The sequence below is a fragment of the Callithrix jacchus genome, chromosome 12, assembly GCF_049354715.1.
Source record: "Callithrix jacchus isolate 240 chromosome 12, calJac240_pri, whole genome shotgun sequence".
Classification (NCBI taxonomy): domain Eukaryota; kingdom Metazoa; phylum Chordata; class Mammalia; order Primates; family Cebidae; genus Callithrix; species Callithrix jacchus.
In genome coordinates this window covers 58,441,658-58,457,189 of record NC_133513.1, presented here as the reverse complement: position 1 = coordinate 58,457,189, position 15,532 = coordinate 58,441,658, and the positions used below count along the sequence as shown (strand labels likewise).

The window sequence follows — 15,532 nt, the reverse complement described above, 5'->3', positions numbered from 1 at the left end:
GTGATTGCTGAAGTCCGCTGTGACTGGCTCACCTTGCCCCCAAGAGCTAATGAGGCACTCAACTGTGAACTCCATATTCAATACCATCAAGTTGGGAGCTTAAAATGGGCCCTGGTGGGACTCTTTACACCAAGGAAATTGGCAAATGCCTTTTCTTTTTATTTTGGGGAGCCAATTGTCAAATATTTACTAGCACGCCGCTACCAGGGTGATAGTTATATTTCAGTTATACCAAAATACAAAGACCAAATACATGAACAAAAAATGTTAATTGTTCAAATTTAACACACTAAAAAAACTAGAGGCAATGTAATTATGCTCTTCACAGTGTAATTAGGAAATTATTTTATAACTATTAATTATCAATGTGTGATAAGGTTGACTAGGTTGAACTGCCCAGTGATGAGTCACAAGTGAGAACAAACATGAACACCTGGTGTTTTTCTTTCCTGTCATTGTATTTCTGTAGCTATATAAATAAACTGTGCCTGGCTCTGTTCTGAGATTTCTGTGATATTAATTAGATTAACCTCACAACAGCCCTATGAGGTAGGTCCTATTATGGTTCCCTTTGGATCCTATGAAGAAACTGAGGCACAGAGGTTGGAAGTAACCAGTTCAGGATGATAAAGCCAGCAAGATAGTGTCAAAAGTCTAAACAAGAGGTGATCTGTGACTGAGCCCAAGGCCTGATGGCCCTCCTGCCCTGTTCTCCAGGCCCTACCCCCGAGAATCAGCCTAGATTTCCACACATCTACAAATATCTCCCCCTCGTGGGGTTACATTGCCCAGCTCTGGGGACCCGGCTCCCAAGGCATGGGAGCTCTACCATCTCCCACTGTGAGCGCCGTCTCAGGAACACATCCAGGCTGCCAGATCATGGTAGCTCTTTCCCTCACTCTCTCTCCCCTTCCCTTGCTCTCTCCCTGGCCCACCCAAACCCTCTCACACACCCACTTCTCTCTCCGGCAGGGGAAATCACCACCACGTCTCTGCTTGACCGAGAGACCAAGTCCGAATACATCCTCATCGTTCGCGCAGTGGACGGGGGTGTAGGCCACAACCAGAAAACTGGTATTGCCACTGTGAGTGCGCCCCCCTCCTGTGCCCAGCTTCCCCTCGCCAGCCAGGCTCCTGCTCCCCGCTCATCTTCAGGTTGCCCGCCTTGTACCTCTGGACCCCTGTGTCCTGAGCCAGTGTGAGGCATTGTGAAATGAGTGAGGGGGCAAAAACCAACTGATCATCATCAGAGGTCCGCCCCCAGGGCCACCACAGCTGTGGGGAAGAAAGGCATCACCACCAGGAATGTAGGGCACTTGGGAGGAGCAAAATAAAATATTTTCTCTGCTGCCCCCCAAAATCCAAGAGGGCAGGTGGCAGAAGGCATGAGCCCCATAGGCCCCTCCTTGCCTTGGGACCTGCCAACAAGCAGAAGTAGGCGATCCTGCCAGGAAGAGCACTGGAGGGTCCCTGGGGGCTTGTCCTTCCCCAGCCAATGTGCCCCAGAGAGTAGAAAGCTAGAGGAAGAAACTGTGTGGGCCCTGAATGGGCTCTGGACTGAAGAAGTGAAGGGGGTAAGTGAGAAGACCTCTGTGGGAGAGGAAGTGGGAGGACCCGCTGATAGTCACTCCAGCCACCTCCCCTTTTTGTTCCCTGTTCAGTTTCCTTGGCTCTCCCTCAAAACTGGCTTGAACCCAGCCGGCAGCATCCCCATCCTTACCCAGCCAGAGAGGCTTGAGATGGTATTTCGTGGCCAGGAATTTGATGGAAAAATCCCCAGTGCCCTACTCTATCAAGGGAGGCCCCTGCTATTGGGAATCAGAGCCCTATAAAGAATGTACCTGCTGGCAGGTGGGCAGGGAAATTGCTTAGCTTGTAGCTGAGACGGGGAAGCTCAAGGGATTCTTTGAGACGCCCCCACCCTGTCATCACCTTCAGCCAAGACTGGAGGAGGGGGTGGGAGAAGTCCCAGGTCACAACAAGGATTTCGGGGGTCATCACATCCATTCTACTGCCTCCTGATGGGACCCCGCTAGAACTCTCTCTCCTAAAGGGGCCTGGCTCTTTCCTGTCCTTGAAAGCCCAGGCCCTGCCCAAGGCTCCCAAGGTTGGTGGAGCTGGTGGAATTAATGCCAAGATGGCCCGTGGGTGTCTGAGCTCATTTTCCCTGGCAGGCCCTTCCTGCCCTGGCCCATCTCAGCTGGGTTTGTCCACAGCGCCCCTTGTGGTTTCACAGGTAAACATCACCCTCCTGGACATCAATGACAACCACCCCACATGGAAGGATGCACCCTACTACATCAACCTGGTGGAGATGACCCCTCCAGACTCGGACGTGACCACGGTAGGTAGTGGCGGAGCAGCAGAACTGCCAGGCAGCCCTTCCCAGGGGTGTGTGCCCCTCCCACCACGATCCCAGCGTGCCTGCCATATGGGGCTGGTGGACTCTGTGTCCCTTTCAGCCAGCTCTTGCAAGAGAGTTCTAGCCGTTCTCTGGCATAGTGAAAGGCAGTCCGAGGTCAAGAGAAAGCCCTCATCTGGCCTCCAATGTCAGCAGGCCTCAGGCTTTGTCAAAGGGAGCTTCAGGCAGCCCAGGGACAGTGGCATGGGAGATCAGGCCAGCTCTGCTTACAAGCCACACATGCCCTTAGAGCCGGGGACTCTGGCCACCCGCTCTAGAGAGCTCCCACCCCCACACTGCACAAGCCCCAGCCCCACCGCAGCGCCTCTCTTTCACTGCTGCATCCCTGCAGTCATCAGTCTGGGTTAGCTGATCAGGAATTTTCTGGCCCAGGTTTGCATCAGACCATGTGTGTGTTATGTGCTCATGGGCAGGGATGTGCACAACTCAGGATGCAGAGGGGAGATGCAGCCAAAGCCAGGGCATCCACAGCAGAGACCAGAATCCTGGGGAAACTGAGGAGGCAGGGGTCCCATGCCCATACCATCTGCTCTGCTGGGAGATCCACATTTCTCAGCCTTCTCGTCACCCTGTAAACCACGTGACCTCACTTGTGGCGGCTTGTCCCCACATGAGCAGCCCTACTGCCGCCACCCAGCCTTGTGGGGGACATGAATCCTGACCGCTCACAGTAGTGCCATTTACTGAACACCTGGGAAGTGCCCCGAGCCTCATCTGAGGGCTTCTCAGGAATTCTCTCTCCTCATCCTCATCATCTCGCATGACAGAGGGATTGCTCCCATTGTTCTGTGGAGGAGACAGACTTAGAGCTTAAAGGGTTGCCCAAGGTCCCAGAGCTAGTAAGGGGTGAGGCCAGGACTTGAAACCTGGTCTGACTTGGAGACAACGGATTAGAAACCACCTAGCCCAGTCCTTATTCCTCTGCTAACTCAAGTGGTGCCCTAGCAGGTGGCCAGGTCCTGAGGAACTGGAGAACTCCGGTGGGATGGGAGAAGCGATGATAACTTTGCATCCAGCTCTCCAGAAAGGCTGCCCTACCTGAGCCCAAGCAGCTCTGGGCTGGTAATGCCCAGCCTCTCCAGCCCCACCCTCAGCAACCACACCCAGCAGTGGCTCTGGCTGGGAGAGGAGGTCCACCAGGAAGGAAGGACAAAGAGAGGGAGGGAAGAATTGGCCGTCATGCCTCTCTTCTTTTCCATGTGTTCACTGACTGGCTGTCAACTGGTTTGTGGGTGCCCCTCCCAGAGGATCCAATGGCATAGGGCAGAAGTGAGGAATCTGGAATCTGTCATTTCTCAAAGCCCCATAGAGGAATTCCTTCCAGCCCAGAGCCAGGTTTAGAAGCCACTGCCCTGGCCCTTTGACACGGCTCTCTAGGGCCCTCTGGTGGATGCTTTCTGCTGCTGCCTCGTGGGCACTGCACTGACTCAGGACAACCTCCTTCTCACCCCAGCCAGGGACTCCAAAAGCTAGGGCTGGATCTCACCTCTGAATACTTTCTGGTCAACCCTCCCCTTTCCCTTATGTTTCTGAGAAATTCCTCCCAAAGGGAATTGAGGGGCAAGTAAGGAAGGTTGCTCTGGGAGAAAGGGGCTGTGTGGGACACCAGCCTGGGTTACCATTATCAAGCAGTACGTCTGGCAGTAGGTATGCCAAATGAGGACTGCACTCAGCCTTGGGCCTTTGCAAGCTCCGGTCCCCGTGGCCTTCACCCAGTCTCCAGCTCCTCACACATCCTTCTGAGCCATGAGTGGGCACAGACAATGGACTGGGGTGCTGCCCAGTGCCTCCTCACTTTCCAGGAAACCCAAGAGCCATCAGAGAATGCCTACTGCATACCAGGCCAAGGCAGGCAGATCGCTTGAGCCTAGGAGTTCAAGACCAGCCTGGGCAACATCGCAAGACCCCCACTCTGAGTCTTTACAAAAAAAAATTTTTTTTAAGTAGTCAGGTGTGGTGGTGCACATCTGTGGTCCCAGATACTCGGGTGGCTAAGGCAAGAGGAGTTTTGAGAGATTGAGGCTGCAGTGAGCCAAGATCATACCACTGCACTCCAGCCTGGGTGACAGAGTAAGATCCTGTCTCCAAAAAAAAAAAAAGGAAGCTCCCGCCCTGCCTTTGGGATCTTCACATCGCTCTTCTGCTCAAACCCAATGGTTCCCATCTCTCCCTGTGCAAAAGCCAGAATCCTTGCTGGACCTACATCTGCGTGCACCAGGTGTGGCCTGGCACACAGGCACTGACCATGTCCACCTGCACAGGCAGTGACCGTCTCTCTGTCTGCAAGGGAGATTTTGGTCCTACTCTCCTTCCTGGCTCCTGCAGCTGCCTTCAAGGACCTGACTGATGGGCATTGATTTAGAGCCTTTCAAAGCCCTCCAGCAAAATAAAGGAGAGGGGAGAAGGAGAGAATTATTCCCCATCAGGCAGGAGAAAAATGACGGGCGTGAAATTGGAAATAAATGAGGAGAAAGTGGTGAGATTCTACAAAATCGCCCAGCAGGGAGCCTGCAGGAGGGGTCACAGCCCTCCACCCTCTCCTGTACCCCCACCCCACCCTGTGACCAGAGAGTCAATCAAGAGGCCCAAATCAGTGTCCATGCCCCAACCAGGGTCATTTGGAAGCAGCAACCCTGGCACTCTCTGGCATGGTAGGAGCAGGAAGAGGGGATAGAAGAGGAGAAAACACCCCCCATGTGAAATTCATCTCAGCCTGTTCAGCAACAGGTATGGCCTGGAACAAGTCACTTCCAGAAAAATAAAACAGGGATAAAATCATCTCTCCCCCAGGCTAGGTGTGGTGGCTCACACCTGTAATCCCAGCACTCTGGGAGGCCAAGGCAGGTGGATCACTTGACTGCAAGAGTTTGAGACCAGCCTGGCCAACATGGTAAAACCTTGTCTCTACTAAAAATACAAAAGTTAGCTGGGCATGGTGGCTCTTGCCAGTAATCCCAGCTACTTGGGAGGCTGAGGCAGGAGGATTGCTTGAACCGAGGAGGTAGAGATTGCAGTGAGCGGAGATTGCACCACTGCACTCCAGCCAGAGCAATGGAGCAAAACTCCATCTCAACAGAAACAAACAAACAAAAATTCCCTTTTCAAACTGTTGAGAGAAGCATTGTAGAAACACAAGGCATGCTGGTCTCCTAAGTCCATCAGTGAAATGACTTGTCCTGGTTTGAATTATGCCTGTGGCACCTAAGAGCCCTGTCTCCTGTTTGCAAAATGGGGGTTTTGAGGTCCCCTTTATGGAGGCTAGGGAAACGAAGGCAACATGCCTGCAGCAAGATGAGGACACCTTAGGCCTGGAAGGCAGGGACCTCCCCTACCCTACCCTTCAGTGCTGCAAGGTTGAAAAGGGAGAGGAGGGCTGAGCAGTCTGGGGTGAGAGCAGAGGCTGCCCCCACCTCTCTGAAGGGGAAGCTGGTCTAGGTGCCACAGCATTCAGCCCTGCATCAGCCTCTCTCCCGCCGGCCTCCTCAGGGCCCACAGACAGGGGCAGATGGGAGTTCTCAGTCAGGGCAGCTCATCTGTCTGTTCTGGTCTGGTGGCCCCAGAGACACCTCTGGCTGGGGATTAAGCAGAGGAGGGACAGATTCCCCTGCCAAAGCAGAAAAGGCTCCACATCAAGTAAGATGAAGGAGCTGACAAGGCCTGGCTGTCATCACCAACTATCCTGCAGTTAAGAATGACCCTGTCCTGATGTGGCCCCAGGGACTGTGGTCATCTCCCACCCCCCACTGACCTCCTCCACCTCTGGTGCCAAAGTGGCCTCTGCAGCGCAGGGTCACGGGTGATTGAGGGATAAGGGCCACCTCAGGAGCCTCCAGGCCGAGAGCTGGGTCAGTGCTAAGGGTGGTGCTGTGTGACCCCAAGATGGGCCTGTGCCTCTCTGGGCTCTGCTTACTCCTTGTGAAAAGCAGGGCAGTGGATGGTGAGAGAGCTTCCCCACAGAGCAGGGTATCAGTGCACGCAGGGGGCCTCAGCAAAGACAAGGAGCCCTCAGAGACCTCAGGGGGCCCTTGGCCTTTTTTTTATGACCTGGCTGTGTGGGATCGGGAACACTAAGGCACAGCAGGCTGTGGTGCTCACCACCCCTGGGTTAGGATGGCACTGAGCACTGGCCCCTTCATGACGTGGGGGTTATAAGTGGGGAACCAGGGTGTGGGCCGGAGGGTTGAAGGGGCCAGAGTATCTGAGGCCCAGTCCTGAGACCCTGCTTCTCACCAGGGATGGTGTTCCTCCCTTCCAAGGTGCTTAGCCCTCTCCTCCCTCAACACTCCCCTAACCCTATGACTGCCCTAGTTAACTGGGTCCCACCTTCTGAAAGTGGGGCCCAACCATAGCCTCCTCCACATGCCCTGTCATCCCTGGTGTCACATTCTAAAGCTTCAAAAGAAGGAAGGGAGGGTTTGAGGATGAAGAACCCCAGTCTCCAAAATCCAGTTTCAAATTCTTTCAAAAATCTCAGCGAGAGAACAGGTTCCCCAGCCCTTCCCAGCCCTCCCCTGGAGAACTCCATGGTCAGGGACCTGCTGGGGGCCCCCTGGCCACCCAAAACCCATGGACATGTCCCCCTGAATGTCTGGAACAGAAGGGCACAAAGCTGTGGGAGGTGTGCGTGTGGTGTGTGTGGGTGGGTGGGGGTGTGGTGCTGTGTGGGGGGGTGTGAGGGGGGTATATGGGGGTGATGAGGGGGATGGGGTGTGCGTGTGGTGTGTGTGTGGGTGGGTGGGAGGTGTGTGGGGTGTGCGTGCTGTGTGTGGGGGGTGTGTGGGGGGATGAGGGGGATGGGGTGTGGGGGGGTGTGGGTGGTGTGGGGGGGTTGTGTGGTGTGTATGTGTGTGTCTGGTGTGTATGGGGTATGGGGCTGTGGGGGGTGTGTGTGGGGGAGGTGTGTATGGGGGGTGGGGGGGGTGTGTGTTAGAATCCCAGCTCTGCGCTTCCTGGCTTTGAGGCCTTGAGAGCCCCGCTGACCCTCATCCAAACAATGGGCATAATTATTAGATATACCTGCTTCATACGGCTGTTCACACAGTAGCTGGCAATGGCCTGGCTCCGCTGGGACACTGGATGCCTGCTGGGGGCCCCTGTAGTTGTGTACCAGGTGCTGTCAGATGCACTAGCTCAGGCAGGGTTACACCTCCTGTCACAGATCTGGAAGCCCAGGAGAAAGGGGCTTGCCTGAGACAGAAATGGACAGGTTTTGCTAGAGCGCCCAAAGGCTTCCACTGCAGATTCACTTTCTGAACCTCCTGCCTCCCAACCCTCTGGGACCACTTCCTGGGCCAGACAGAGCCAGGATGCCTCCACCCCAGGACCAATGTCTGAGCTAGAAACCCCCTGCCAGCCTGGAGACACCCTCCCCAGGCCTGGCTCAGCAAAGGGGTCTGCTCCCTCCTGGCAGGTGGTGGCTGTGGACCCAGATCTGGGGGAGAATGGCACCCTGGTGTACAGCATCCAGCCACCCAACAAGTTCTACAGCCTCAACAGCACCACGGGCAAGATCCGCACCACCCATGCCATGCTGGACCGGGAGAACCCCGACCCCCACGAGGCCGAGCTGATGCGCAAAATCATCGTCTCCGTCACTGACTGTACGGACCCCTGTCGCCCCTCACAGCCCCACACCTTAGGCTGCGGGCATCCCCAATGACTGGGCCTCTGGGGAACCTGGGGCCCACCCAGGAGGGCTGCATTTGATCACCAGGAGTAGAGTAATACCCACACCCCAGCTGTGACTCCCAGAGCACCCGAAGGGAATGGAGGGGGCTGGGGAGGGGAGCTGCGAGGCTCAGGCTGCTTCCTGGAGGGGCCATTGAGATGGAGAGCTCTGACTCTGACACTCTCTCGCCACTTGCCTTCTTCCTGTCCATTTTCTCTTGCACCCATCTTACCCCATTCTCAGCCCCTTCTCACTCTGGTCTCCCCAGGTGGCTGGCCCCCTCTGAGAGCTACCAGCAGTGCCACAGTGTATGTGAACCTCTTGGATCTCAACGACAATGACCCCACCTTTCAGAACCTGCCTTTTGTGGCTGAGGTGCTCGAAGGCACCCCCGCAGGGGTCTCCATCTACCAAGTGAGTCTCTCTCATTTCATCCCTACCAGCCCAGAAGGGGGCAGTGGGGGCCTGAGGGGCCTCACCCAGGCGGAGCACTTTGCAGGGGCGGGGCAGGGGAGGAGCTGGGGCTTGGACAGAGGCTCTGGAGACATAGAGGGGAAAATGGCAGGAAAGGATAGGGAGACGGGCAAAGACAGAGGCAGAGAGAGGGAGGGAAGCAAAGGTGGAATTCTGCAAGCCAAGTCCAAGTTTCTCAGGGCCTGATTATGGACGTCTGGCCTGCAGATGGTTCTAGAATATAAAGAAGGCCAGATTAGTATAGTCCTGGGCATCGCCTCTCCCATGCTTTCCCATAAGCCCTGGATCAGCTCACTGTAGTAGAGGGACCTCTGCCCACTTTGCAGAGCTCTAAAGAGACTTGCCCAGGACCCTGAGGCCACACAAGGCAGGGTCTGATCTTGGGCCTGGCTTCTTTGCCTCCTGTTCCATCATCCTCTGGTCAGGGGGATCCTGAAGGTGCCGGTTTGGGGGTGATGACATCCAGGGTTTCAAGTCCTTTCAAAACCTCAGCCTTCCAGGGGCCGTTTGGAAACACCACAGACCCTCCTGGTTAAGAGCATGGGCTGTGGAATCCAACCAATAGAGGTGTGGATCCCAGCTCCACCAACAAGTGCTGTGTGGCTTGGAGCAAACTGCTTACCCTCTCTGAGCCTCAGTTTCTCATCTGTGAAATGGAAATAATAATAGTACCTGCCTGACTGTGCTGTGGGGATTCAATCAGACACATGGATGAAGCACCCTGGAACTTGGACTCGGGAAAACACAGTAGCTGTGGCACTCACTATGTGTCTGTCACCAGGGCTCATACCTGAGACTCAGTGACAGGATCAAGTTAACCTGTTCCCATTCGAAGGAGATGGGGTTGTTTGTCCGGATGCCAGAGGGGGTGAGCTTGGTGGTGCCCCACAGGCCCACTGTGCCTCAGTTTCTTCATTGGTAGGAGGAGGTGAATGGTGTTCCCCAAGCCCCCAGGAGGGGGCGCCTCGATCCAGGGAACAGCAGCCCATCCTGAGGAAGCCCCCAGGCCAAGGGGAGGTGGGGTGAGAGTGAGTGAACCTGTAACCCCAGTTCTCTGGGAACTCACGCTGGCGAATAAAGATGCCCACCAATGCAACTTCTGAGTTCATAGAGGAAGGAGCAGGAAGCGTTTAACTTGGAAACTGTCTTCACATACAGGACGAGGCTCCTCCCCTGAACTGTGCTCCCTGGGCCCACCTAGGACCTCAGGAGATACAGATTTCTGCTGGTTGTGCAGAAGCGCGGAATCCAGGGGGTAGAGCTTGTGCAAGTAAAGTAAAAATACTGAGCACCCTGTCCTGAAAGCATTCAACCTTTGTCCGGACACCCTCTCGTCCAGTTTGTTGGGTGTGAAATAGATCAGACGACCTTGATAATGTCTCCCAGTTCTGAGAGGCTTGGCTTAATCCCAAACTCTTATTTCAGCTGTTATTACACATTTTCCCCAAATGGCTTGAATCCACTTCAGTAAAACATCCAGGGTACCAGGGTCTTGAGTCAGGCAATCTGATGGGGGCTGGAGGTGCAAATGAATTAGGAAGGAGGCTTGCCTGTACATGGCGGCAAATGACTTTTTAAAAAATAATAATGAAACCCTCAGGTGATTTTTACAAAGGAACCCTTGATGTCATTTTATTTTTGTTGTTGCTGTCTCACAAATCAAGCAAAGGGGGAGGGGCAGCCTGTGACTCCCATCTTCTATGTGGTTGAGCTCCAGATCATGGCAGGGTCCTTAAGCTGGAACAGCTGCTCCAAATCTGGGAGGGCTTCCTAATGGGGAGAGCAGGAGATGAAGGGGGAAAGCACTGTAGAGACCTGAGCTCTTATTCTAAAAAGTCCCTCTGCCACCCCACCGTCGGCCTCACTTGGTGCCTCGGGACACCTTTCAGCTGGTGCGTGACCTTCTTAGCATCTGGGAGGGTCCCCTGGTGTCTGCTGTAGCCAAGTGTGTCTAGGTGGGGAGGAGGGGGCACTTATTAGGGAAGAAGCATCCATCCCAGTGTCCCCTCCCCGCCTTCACGCTGCCCCTCTTGCCCTCAGGTGGTGGCCGTCGACCTAGATGAGGGCCTGAATGGCCTGGTGTCCTACCGCATGCAGGTGGCTATGCCCCGCATGGACTTCCTCATCAACAGTAGCAGCGGCGTGGTGGTCACCACCGCCGAGCTGGACCGAGAGCGCATCGCCGAGTACCAGCTGCGGGTGGTGGCCAGTGACTTGGGCACGCCCACCAAGAGCTCCACCAGCACGCTCAGCATCCACGGTGAGGGGCGAGGGGGGCTTCTGCTGTGTGCTCAGTACATGGGCACAGGCCCGGGTCAGGGCCAGGGAGAGTGGGGAGCCCGTGTCCCCTACTGCTGTCTGCTGGACTTATAGGCACAGGCTCCCTTGTTAATGAGGCACCCTCCTCAGAACACTGCAGAGTCTTCTCTGCACCTGGCCACGGCCTTCAGTGCCCCAGAGCTCAGGGGCAGTGGCCTGGACCTGCTGCCAAGCCCCCGCCCCCGCCATTCTTCCTAGCCCCAGATCATAGCAACAGCAAAGGGGGCTTGCTTTAGCCGTGGCCAGGACCTCAAGGTCAGGAGCAGCCAGGGAGGGTGCAGAGCCCTTTGTCTTCTTTGGAAGGCCAGAGTTTTTGTTTAAAACCTAAAGGAGACCTCCCCCTCCCTTGGGTGTGGAACGCCTTGGCTGGTAGCGGCAGGGCATCGCCCTGGGAAGAAAGCAGCTGGGACTCCCAGACTCCCTAAGATCCTTCTCCCGCTGGGGCTGTCGCACTCATTCCCACAGTCTCTGCCCTCTATCGGTGAAGGGGCAGGGTGCCATTTCCATGCTGGATGAGTCTTTAATTTTCAGGACAGGATGGGGACATGAGCTGTTGCCAAGGGGCCAGGAATAACCCCAGGGAAATAAGGGCAGAGTTTAACAGGCAAGACATGGCCTGTTCCCTGGGCCTGTTTGATCCCATCCTAGCTCTGCCGGCCTCTGTGGGATGGTAGGGGTGGGAAAGGGAGTAGTTAGCTTGGCACAGGCACAGACACTGACCTTCTTCAGCTGAGACCTAAGATGGTAAGGATTTCAGAGAGCACAACACTCTCTCCCATCGCTCCAAGGCTTCCTATGGGTTTATGGTGTCAGTTTCAGGACCCACTTCTTGGTGGATGATTGACAGGGAGTATGTCCCAGCTTTAAGAGAGGACCCCTGGAGGGCCTTCTTCCAAGTCTCAGCAGAAGCCATATCATCAAAGGGGCCCAGCATCTCTCCTAGGGATACCACGTAAAGGAACCCAAGTTGGGTGGGGATCACTTCGCCATAAAGGTTGCCCAAGCGCCCCTCTGCCTGAGGAATAGAGCCGAGCATGCACAGCTGAATAAACAAATCTCTAAGGGAAATCAAACCTTATTTCAGGGGATGGGATTATCAAAGTGATCACCCTTTGCTGAAGCTCCATTGCATACTGAGGGTAGACCTTGAGGCTCCAGCCCCTCCATTCTGCCGCATTGTGACTTTGGACAAGTCACTCAGCTGCTCTGAGCTTTTGTTTCCTCAGCTACACAGTGTGTCTGATAATACCTGCCTCCTACAATGCTCTGAGGGCCGCATGTGGTCCTGTCCAGGAAGCACTTAGCACGGGCGTGGCACACTGGACAAGCTCGTGAATGCTCACGGTCATCATCGTTGTCATGACTGTCCATGTTGTCATGGTCGTGGTTAGGTGCATCCCGGAGAGAGGTTCTAAGATTTTCTCTCTCGCCTTTGACAGCTGAGCAGCAGTAAGTCCCCAGGGCAAAGGGACAGCAGGAGGGTCTGGAGCGCTGATGGGCTTGATCCTGGCTCTGGCAGGCATGGGGGGCCCTGGGCTCATGGCCAGGAGGTGTTAACACAGATGCCACTTGGAGCCGGTGACTCCCTTGGGAATTCGTTCCCTACTTGGTCTGGAGCTGGAGCTGGAGCCGCTGCTCTGAAGCTGGGTCGTCTGCAGCAGAAGGCAGGCCTAGCCCTGACGCCCATTCTCCCCTGCAGTGCTGGATGTGAACGATGAGATGCCCACCTTCTTCCCAGCCGTGTACAACGTGTCCGTGTCCGAGGATGTGCCGCGTGAGTTCCGGGTGGTCTGGCTGAACTGCACAGACAACGACGTGGGCCTCAATGCCGAGCTCAGTTACTTCATCACAGGTGCTGCCCACCCCCGCCTGTGCAGGCCTGCTGGGGCCCTGCCCACCCCTCCCAGATAGACAGCCAGGCTAGGTGCAGGGTCAGGTGAGGGTGGAAAAGAGGCCAGGGCTCCACCATTGGGCTTCAGCCCTGCTGGTGCCTCCCTGAGAATTTGCTCTTGGCCCTTCCCAAGGGCTTTGCAGCTGGATCACTCTGGACTGGCTCCCTGGGGACCTCCTGAATACGTTGGTTATAGGCAGGGGGAGGATCTACTAAGGTTCATTCTGGAGAGAGGTGGGGCCCCATGATTCATAGTGGGAGCTCTGAGCCCCACACTCCGCCCCAAGTATGGGTGACAGAGCAGTAACAAGAAATGTGGCCTCGTCCTTCCTCAGGGACCTGTTACTCAGGAGAACTCCCATCTGTTTAAAGGCAGGTGGTTTCCATCTCCCTAAATGAAATTGTTTTAGCTCAAAATTGTTGCCTAGCTGTCACCTGGAGAGCTGTGGCCACAGATGATGAGGCCATGTCCTGGCTCACAGGGGAAAGGGGGCGCAGTGGATTGGTGATGTCTGCCACGGTGGGAGGATTGGTAGGTGGTGGCACACATGCCTTGGACTTGCCATCTCTGGATGAGAACAGCTTCTCAGCCTCCCTGACACACATGAGAGGTGCCGGGACACATGGGGGTGCAGTCTTCCCCGTTCTTCAACCCCCTTGGCCCTTTTACCGGCTCAGTCTTCTCTCTGTCCAAGACCTGCCTACCAACATACATGTTGCCTAGGCATCTGTGCTTCTGTACACACAGGCAGGGCACATACCAGCCTCCCGTATGCCTCCCCATGAAGCAAGAAGCCTGGCTCAAAGCCCATCCACAGCTTTTGCTGTGGTCAACGTGACCTCCCAGCCCTCAGCCTGTACTTTCCTCCCTTGCCTCCCTGAAGGGGCCCAGCACCCTCAGGCCCACTCCTTACTGTCTGGCCCTCAAGTTGGCCTGAGAGAGGGCTTAGTAACCAAGACCCCTCACACAGCACCAGCCCTGGGGCTCCGCAAGAGCCAGATTGTGTCCCTTGCAGATGGTACTAAAGACAGTAGGGAGCACTGAAGGTTTGAGGATCAGGAGGCTTTCCCCAGGGGCAAACAAGCAAGGACAGGAGCACCTGGCAGTCTGCAGGATGACTCTTCAGCACCCCAAAGTGGCAGGCGCCTGCTGACATGCCCAGAGCCCTCCTGGATTTTCAGTGTGCATTTTGCAAGGAGCTGAGCCCAGTCCTGCCCAAGCTCATCACAAAGCTGGCGACGTGGTGCCCTCTGCTGCCCAGAATGCCACACTGCTTGCCAGCTGGCAGGGGAGGGGTCTCCACACTTCTGGGAGTTCTTCCTGGCTCCCATCCACCCCAAGAGGAGACCCTCACACTTCCCACCTGTCAAAGAACTCAGGGAGACTCAGTAATTCCTGTCTCCTGTACAGCTGCCTTGGCTCCTCCCTCTGTGGAGCCTCCATGTCCCCACTCAGGGAGCTTCAGTCCTCAGCCCATCTCACCTCCGAGATGAGGGATGTGGGGGATGCTCAGCCAACCCCAGAGTCCTCAGCCACATATACAAGCCCCTATGCGGGTTAGCTGCTCATATGCTTCTGCAGGACAGGCAGGGAGCAGAGGGGTAAAGGACACACCCAGGGACCCAGGCACGGAGAACCCAGGGCAGCAGAGGCATGCCATGGAGCAGTGGGTTAGGAGGCTGAAGGAAATGGTCTGTGTGGAGTGCCTGTACACAGGAGGCACTCTGTGAAGGGTGGGCACTGATTCCAGGCATCCGGCACCCCCACTGAGCCCACCCAGGCTGCACCCACATCAGAGCGCCTCAGGCAGGGCTGAGTCCACAGCACAGCCTCCCACTCCTGGACTTACCATGGCAGGTCCCAGCTCAGGAGCAGAGCCCCGCCTTTTCCTGGCTGGGAGCTCTGTTTCCCAGCCCAAAGCTTCCTGTCCTTCATCCACAGGTGGCAACTTGGATGGGAAGTTCAGCGTGGGTTACCGCGATGCCATTGTGAGAACTGTGGTGAGCCTGGACCGGGAGACCACAGCCACCTACATGCTCATCCTGGAGGCCATTGGTACGCACCAGCCCCGCACCCACCAACGCAGTGATCTGGGCAAAGTTCACATGGGGTGCCTCCTAGGAGAAGGCCTTTTACTAAAAGCTGAACTCTGCCCTGGTGCCAGTGGAGAAAGGGCACCAGACACTCACTAAACATTACTGCCAGGCATGAGGCTCCCTGCTCGGTGCTACATGCAAGACGCTAGGATGGTAAGGTGGGAGCTGCCTGGGAGACCCATGTGTAAACAAATCACTGCAAATCCAGGCAAGCCAGCAGGAAGGGAAAAGGATGACATAAGAGTATCAGGCACAAAGCGTGGTCCAAACACAGAGGGGAGAGGTTATGGGAGGCTTCCTGGAGGAATCAGCATCTGGGAGTGCCTTTGAGTCAGTTAGGACTCTTTCAGTTGCAAATTTTAAAATAAAATAAGCTGACTTCAGCAATATGAGCTCACAAAACCAGTCCACTGGGAGATGTAGCTTCAGGTATGACTGGATTCAGGGCTCAGGTGACTTCAGGCTTCAGTCTCTGCTTCGGCTGGTGCTGCCTCCTGTGTGTTGATGTGTTAGTCCATTTTCATGCTGCTGATGAAGACATACCTTAAACTGGGTAATTTATATAGGAAAAAGGGTTTAATTGGACTTACAGTTCCACATGGCTGGGGAAGCCTCACAATCATGGCAGAAGGCAAGGAGGAGCAAGTCCCATCTTACGTGG

At 55.5% G+C, this 15,532-nt stretch overlaps 1 protein-coding gene and 1 long non-coding RNA gene across 7 annotated transcripts in view; one reads left to right on the top strand and one right to left on the bottom strand.

Moving 5' to 3' along the window:
• CDH23 (cadherin related 23) overlaps positions 1 to 15,532 on the top strand; it is a 412,201-nt gene that overhangs the window by 292,384 nt on the left and 104,285 nt on the right. For all 6 annotated transcript variants that reach the window (XM_054242941.2, XM_078345637.1, XM_078345636.1 and 3 more), the window contains 7 exons: positions 973 to 1,085; positions 2,237 to 2,344; positions 7,833 to 8,022; positions 8,359 to 8,504; positions 10,605 to 10,824; positions 12,583 to 12,735; positions 14,717 to 14,830. In XM_054242941.2, coding sequence (XP_054098916.2) covers positions 973 to 1,085; positions 2,237 to 2,344; positions 7,833 to 8,022; positions 8,359 to 8,504; positions 10,605 to 10,824; positions 12,583 to 12,735; positions 14,717 to 14,830 — 1,044 coding nt within the window. The remainder of the gene's footprint in view (positions 1 to 972; positions 1,086 to 2,236; positions 2,345 to 7,832; positions 8,023 to 8,358; positions 8,505 to 10,604; positions 10,825 to 12,582; positions 12,736 to 14,716; positions 14,831 to 15,532) is intronic.
• LOC118146304 (uncharacterized) lies at positions 10,166 to 14,839 on the bottom strand. Its single transcript, XR_013524931.1, has 3 exons — positions 14,625 to 14,839; positions 12,611 to 12,682; positions 10,166 to 10,334 (listed from the first exon to the last, which is right to left on the bottom strand). It is a non-coding gene; the product is annotated as an uncharacterized LOC118146304 (long non-coding RNA).